This window comes from Akebia trifoliata, chromosome 14 (assembly GCF_017979445.1).
Source record: "Akebia trifoliata isolate Shusen 1 chromosome 14, ASM1797944v1, whole genome shotgun sequence".
NCBI classification, from domain to species: Eukaryota; Viridiplantae; Streptophyta; class Magnoliopsida; order Ranunculales; family Lardizabalaceae; genus Akebia; species Akebia trifoliata.
In genome coordinates, this window is record NC_141388.1 from 10,519,594 (window position 1) to 10,526,834 (window position 7,241).

At 32.6% G+C, this 7,241-nt stretch overlaps 2 protein-coding genes across 2 annotated transcripts; both read left to right on the top strand.

Annotated features, from left to right (window-relative positions):
• The first annotated feature begins 997 nt into the window (after window positions 1-997).
• Window positions 998-2,044, top strand: LOC147386192 (F-box protein At2g23160-like). Its single transcript, XM_086424519.1, has one exon. The coding sequence runs from the start codon at window positions 998-1,000 to the stop codon at window positions 2,042-2,044; it is 1,047 nt and encodes a 348-aa protein (XP_086280645.1).
• Window positions 2,045-5,702: 3,658 nt separating this feature from the next.
• LOC147386193 (F-box protein At2g23160-like) lies at window positions 5,703-6,908 on the top strand. Its single transcript, XM_086424520.1, has one exon. The coding sequence runs from the start codon at window positions 5,703-5,705 to the stop codon at window positions 6,906-6,908; it is 1,206 nt and encodes a 401-aa protein (XP_086280646.1).
• The last annotated feature ends 333 nt before the right edge of the window (window positions 6,909-7,241 follow it).

Below are 7,241 nucleotides of genomic sequence, written 5' to 3' on the forward strand. Positions count from 1 at the left end.
CAAGTCATCTCAATACAGTTAACGATACAAATGTCCAACGTGAATCATACCACAAATTGTACCGTGTGACAACCGAGTTGAATCATGTGTTATTTCGAAAATCTTGATCAAATTACTAAAACTAAGTTGAGTTCATCTGCAATTTTGTATTTTTTTAAAGAATTATATTTTTATAATTTAATTTAACTAAAAATAAGATCTTGTGAACCCCGAGGGGTTGGCTCCATGGCAATTTCGAACCATTAATGAGTTCAACACCTAGTATGAGCATTAATTCCGCCTTGGCCCAGCCTCTAACTCTTCCAATCAGATATCCGGCCATTATATATTTAAAAAAAAAAAAAAAAACAATAATAATAATAATATCTTGTGACAAAGCAATTTCTAATCGGCCTTATTTTACAAATATAGATATATAATTATTTGCAAAGAAAAATATACTACAAAATAAGAGAGCTTTTATTGCCACACCTACTTTTGCTAATGCCATCCCATGATATGTACTAATTCTTTGGTGTTAGCAAAAGCTGGTGTGGTAATAGAATCTCTCTTAAATAATTTAAATAAAAAACTAAAAACAGGTTAAATGATTCATCTCGTCCCAAAAAACTCTCGAAACATCAAAACGAGATTTAAAAATTAAAACTATGGGTGAGATGAGTTGCGTAAGCAGATATTATTCCATCAATCCCCATCCTTAATTTTGAAGAACAGGAATTTTAATTTTTTACTAATCTATTAGAGTAAACTCAATCCACATCTTCGATTTTTTTGGTTCTTTTAAGAGATTGAGTTCGATTTGAATTCCTCATTAACACGTTTCTCAAATCCCAATTAGAATTCTTTCAAATACTTTTCTAATTATTAATACTAATTGAAATTAGAAAACAGCACATTATAAATCACAGTACTTGTGCTACAACCTTCGACTTCGACTTTTATTTGCGTTTCTTGATTCCAATCCATACGAGTGAGGATACAAGAAGAAGAAGGAACTATGGAGGAAAAGAAGAAAGAAGAACATGAGGGAACTATGGCTAAAGAAGAACATGAGGAAACTATGCCTAAAGAGAAACATGAGGAAAAGAAGAAAGAAGAACATGAGGAGGAGGAGAAGAAGAAGGTGGTGTCATATCTTTCTAAAGACATCATCTTAGATATCTTAATTAGAGTTCCAGCCAATTTGCTTCACAACAAGTTTAGATACCTTAGTAAAGAATGGTCTAACATAATCTCAGATCCTATTTTCATCGACTTACACCTCCTTCAATCCAAATCAGGTATTCTCATTCACGACCGACTCTCATCAAGATTGATGTCTCCCTATTATCCATCACCGAGTCTCTTCAAGATTGCCGTCTCCCAGTTGCACTTCATAGAGTTCAAAGAAAAGGAAGTCGAGGTACGAAATTTTAATTGGGTTGACACAAGATGGCATATATCATCTTCTTGCAATGGTTTAGTTTTGTTACATGAAGATATAGAATTAGCTCACATTAATCTTCATGTTATGAATCCTATTACAAACGAAAGGATTTCACTTCAACCAACCATTAATTATTTCGGCGCTAATTTTGAATTGGTATTTGTTCCTTCTACAAAGGAGTATAAAGTAATACATTTATTTCAGGAATGGGAAGAAAGAATTTTTGGATGTAGCATGTTAACCTTAGGTGATAATTCAGGTGATTCATGGAGGAAAATAGGCGAATTACCTACCGAACTAACAGGTAAATCCTTGAAAGAAAGGATTTCAATTAATGAGGTATTGTACTTGAATGTGTGGGAGCATATAATTTCTATGGATGTGAGTAATGAAAAGTTTCGTGTTTTGCAACTCCCAATCCGACGTCTTTGGAAGGGTGTGGAGCTTCTAGAAATAAAAGGATCATTATCATTTATCGATCAAAATTGTTGTGAACAATATGATATATGGATTTTGAAGGATTTGAACAAGGGAGAGTGGGTAAAAGAATTTAGTATCTACAATGCACTTCTCATGTCGGGAAATTTTAGTTATGTCGGGGTCGTTGGGAGTGAATGAGGGAGAGTTAATCGTTTTTAGAAATTATGAAGAGTTAAGTGCTTATAATGTGAAGACGAAAGAATGGATGAAGGTGAAGGACGAGATGAAAAGAAATGGAGGCATACCATACACCTATCGTCCTTGTATTCACGTCAATAGCCTTGTTTCGTTGAAAAATTGAAAGTGTTCTCTATACGAACGATCTTCTTACTAAGTTTTGTTTACTTTTGTTTTATTTATTTATGGTTGAATGAGTGTTTTTTTAGTTAGTTATGGAATATTGGGTTCTACTCTTTCTTCTCATGTATATATTGACATTTTATATAAGTTAAAACTTTAAATCCCTAAAATCCATTCTCTACGGTTAGGAGATCATCCTTACCAAAAATCAGCTCATTCCAAAACTTCTAACCCATGTTTACAAGTTGAAAAATCGTGGACCGTCCATTTTTTGTAAACTATTTTTAGTGGGGTTAGAAATTTTGGAATGAGCTGATTTTTGGTGATGATGATCTCCTAACCGTAGAGATCATCCTCACCAAAAATCAGCCCATTCAAAACTTCTAACTCATGTTTTGAAAAATGTTTTGCCAACGTGACCCTATATATATATAATTTAAAACTAAGCTGATTTTGGAGATAACATAATATAAAATTTTAATCATGCATAAATCATAATTTTTTTGATACACATGCTGCCTATTAATTCAAAATAAATGGAAAAGCCTCAATCATGCTTCACCACTTATTTTTCCAATGTGCACCCCTCCCCCTTCCTAAATGATGACAGTTATTTGGACTAGTAGGCCCGACTAACAAGGCAAGGCAATTAGCCTCTTATACCACCATATCTCACTTAAAAATCCCCTGAATACATGCAATATCCTCTTATATTAGGTAAGTCGGGATAAATCCGTGTGGGAGGCCAACAAAGGGGCTTGAACTCAAGATCTCTCATTTTTTATTGACATGATCACTTCGAGGTAGTATATCTATAAAATATTTCGTATTTCTCAATCTACACTTTCTAAATTATTTTTTGTCAATATGAGATTTCCTTCTTCCAAACTAATGACATGGACCCTTGACCATTGTGGTCTTTCATGAGAGGCCAACAAAATGACCAAAATAACTCCATCTTCAATTTTTTTTCCTTGATTTTTTTTTTCCATTACCATTCCATCTTTAACATTGAAAGAAATGATTTCAATTAATGGGGTAACATACTTGAACATGAACACGCGGGAATACATCATCTCTATGGATGTGAGTAATGAAAAGTTTCAGGTTTTGCAACTCCCTATTCAAAATCTTTGTGGGTAAAAGAATACAGCATCTACGAATTGCTTCAGGCAAGGCGAATTTTTTGTGATGTGAAGACCAAAGGGTGGGTGAAGGTGAATGACAAGATGGAAAGAAACACCTACTTCCATTGTCCTCGTATTCACATCAATAGTCTTGTCTCGCTGAAAAATTGATCAAATGTTCGTCTTGCTTAGTTTAGTGTACTTTTTTTTTTTCTCCTTTTTAACCCTTAATGGATGTAAAGAAAGAAAGGGGAAAAAAAAAACAGCTTCAAATTTAGAAGAATAATTTTGTTCTCTTCCTTCTCATGTGTTGATACTTTTAGTTTTTTGATGAAGGGAGTATGAGACTCCTCATGTATTAATATTAAGTTAGAACTTGAAATCTCTTGCAGTCAAGACTTTTCCAATTTTTTGTAACATTGGAAATAAGACTAACGAGTGATTTCTAGCCAGAAGATTTTCCTCACGACGAGGCATGATGAAAAATAATCAAATCCCATGCCATGTCTAGAAATTCCCAATCAGTTTCATCTTTGACCATCCAATCCTCCTCTAGTGAATTGTACATAAATTGAAGACAATCTGATAAAAATACCATGTTTTTGGCATTTTTTATATATTAATATTAGAAATGGCATGTGAAAACACACATGTATCAAAAGGGTTTACCAAGTTGGCATGTGAAAACACATAGCTTATATGGTAAATTATTTTTTATCTACTTAAACTCATTTTCAATCCACCATTTTATACCTCACCTTAACATTTTCAGAAAACCCTTGATTTTTTTGTCCAAAATTTCAATTTTCTATTTCTCCAAAAGAGTATCTTGTTCTTGAGGTATGAAATTTTAAATAGCTAAATTTAATATTTAAGATGAAAATAGAAACATTTTATCAAAGAAGCTAAAGATGATTTGTATTGGAGAAAAAACTAAAGGGAACTTTTTTCGCTTGTGGATCGAGTGAAGCATGTATTTGTATCCATATCCATATCCAAGTTTGAATCCAATTTTTTGAAGGATATTTGTATCCAACCTTTTTTTTTTTTTGGTCCTTTCTAAAGGATTTGTATTAAACTCACACCCAAACTTCATTTGGATATTTGAATAAAACTCTATTAAATGAATAATCGGATTGGATGTGATGCATATTCAAACCTGACTTTATAATTTTTTGGATAAAATATTTACAGTTAATTTACCCGAGTTCTTAATCTTTTTTTGCTCAGTAAGCAAGGAAATTGTATTAAATTAGTAAAAAATTGTACCCGAATTCTTAATCTGAAAAATGTAACTATGCGTAAATAACATCTAAATCAAATCATAGTTCCAAATCTCATCAAAGATTGAGATGGCTCACTCAAGTCATCTCAATACAGTTAACGATACAAATGTCCAACGTGAATCATACCACAAATTGTACCGTGTGACAACCGAGTTGAATCATGTGTTATTTCGAAAATCTTGATCAAATTACTAAAACTAAGTTGAGTTCATCTGCAATTTTGTATTTTTTAAGTAAAGAATTATATTTTTATAATTTAATTTAACTAAAAATTAGATCTTGTGAACCCCGAGGGGTTGGCTCCATGGCAATTTCGAACCATTAATGAGTTCAACACCTAGTATGAGCATTAATTCCGCCTTGGCCCAGCCTCTAACTCTTCCAATCAGATATCCGGCCATTATATATTTATAATATATTTTTTTTAAAAAAAACAATAATAATAATAATATCTTGTGACAAAGCAATTTCTAATCGGCCTTATTTTACAAATATAGATATATAATTATTTGCAAAGAAAAATATACTACAAAATAAGAGAGCTTTTATTGCCACACCTACTTTTGCTAATGCCATCCCATGATATGTACTAATTCTTTGGTGTTAGCAAAAGCTGGTGTGGTAATAGAATCTCTCTTAAATAATTTAAATAAAAAACTAAAAACAGGTTAAATGATTCATCTCGTCCCAAAAAACTCACGAAACATCAAAACGAGATTTAAAAATTAAAACTATGGGTGAGATGAGTTGCGTAAGCAGATATTATTCCATCAATCCCCATCCTTAATTTTGAAGAACAGGAATTTTAATTTTTTACTAATCTATTAGAGTAAACTCAATCCACATCTTCGATTTTTTTGGTTCTTTTAGAAGATTGAGTTCGATTTGAATTCCTCATTAACACGTTTCTCAAATCCCAATTAGAATTCTTTCAAATACTTTTCTAATTATTAATACTAATTGAAATTAGAAAACAGCACATTATAAATCACAGTACTTGTGCTACAACCTTGGACTTCGACTTTTATTTGCGTTTCTTGATTCCAATCCATACGAGTGAGGATACAAGAAGAAGAAGGAACTATGGAGGAAAAGAAGAAAGAAGAACATGAGGGAACTATGGCTAAAGAAGAACATGAGGAAACTATGCCTAAAGAGAAACATGAGGAAAAGAAGAAAGAAGAACATGAGGAGGAGGAGAAGAAGAAGGTGGTGTCATATCTTTCTAAAGACATCATCTTAGATATCTTAATTAGAGTTCCAGCCAATTTGCTTCACAACAAGTTTAGATACCTTAGTAAAGAATGGTCTAACATAATCTCAGATCCTATTTTCATCGACTTACACCTCCTTCAATCCAAATCAGGTATTCTCATTCACGACCGACTCTCATCAAGATTGGTGTCTCCCTATTATCCATCACCGAGTCTCTTCAAGATTGCCGTCTCCCAGTTGCACTTCATAGAGTTCAAAGAAAAGGAAGTCGAGGTACGAAATTTTAATTGGGTTGACACAAGATGGCATATATCATCTTCTTGCAATGGTTTAATTTTGTTACATGAAGATATAGAATTAGCTCACATTAATCTTCATGTTATGAATCCTATTACAAACGAAAGGATTTCACTTCAACCAACCATTAATTATTTCGGCGCTAATTTTGAATTGGTATTTGTTCCTTCTACAAAGGAGTATAAAGTAATACATTTATTTCAGGAATGGGAAGAAAGAATTTTTGGATGTAGCATGTTAACCTTAGGTGATAATTCAGGTGATTCATGGAGGAAAATAGGCAAATTACCTACCGAACTAACAGGTAAATCCTTGAAAGAAAGGATTTCAATTAATGAGGTATTGTACTTGAATGTGTGGGAGCATATAATTTCTATGGATGTGAGTAATGAAAAGTTTCGTGTTTTGCAACTCCCAATCCGACGTCTTTGGAAGGGTGTGGAGCTTCTAGAAATAAAAGGATCATTATCATTTATCGATCAAAATTGTTGTGAGCAATATGATATATGGATTTTGAAGGATTTGAACAAGGGAGAGTGGGTAAAAGAATTTAGTATCTACAATGCACTTCTCATGTCGGGAAATTTTAGTTATGTCGTTGGGAGTTTGAATGAGGGAGAGTTAATCGTTTTTAGAAATTATGAAGAGTTAAGTGCTTATAATGTGAAGACGAAAGAATGGATGAAGGTGAAGGACGAGATGAAAAGAAATGGAGGCATACCATACACCTATCGTCCTTGTATTCACGTCAATAGCCTTGTTTCGTTGAAAAATTGAAAGTGTTCTCTATACCAACGATCTTCTTACTAAGTTTTGTTTACTTTTGTTTTATTTATTTATGGTTGAATGAGTGTTTTTTTAGTTAGTTATGGAATATTGGGTTCTACTCTTTCTTCTCATGTATATATTGACATTTTATATAAGTTAAAACTTTAAATCCCTAAAATCCATTCTCTTTATTCTTCTAAAACCTGACCTCTGTTGCTTTCTAGAGTCATGACTTTTCTATCTAAATTCATAAATTTTTTTGTGACACCGAGGGAAAATGAAAAATATGCAACCAATCAAAGGGAAAATGGACACAATCCATTAAAAACATATATTTGAAGC

What these genes read in the sequence shown, in the direction of transcription:
- LOC147386192 (XM_086424519.1), top strand. Translation starts at nt 998, where the DNA reads ATGGAGGAAAAGAAGAAAGAAGAACATGAGGGAACTATGGCTAAAGAA.
- LOC147386193 (XM_086424520.1), top strand. Translation starts at nt 5,703, where the DNA reads ATGGAGGAAAAGAAGAAAGAAGAACATGAGGGAACTATGGCTAAAGAA.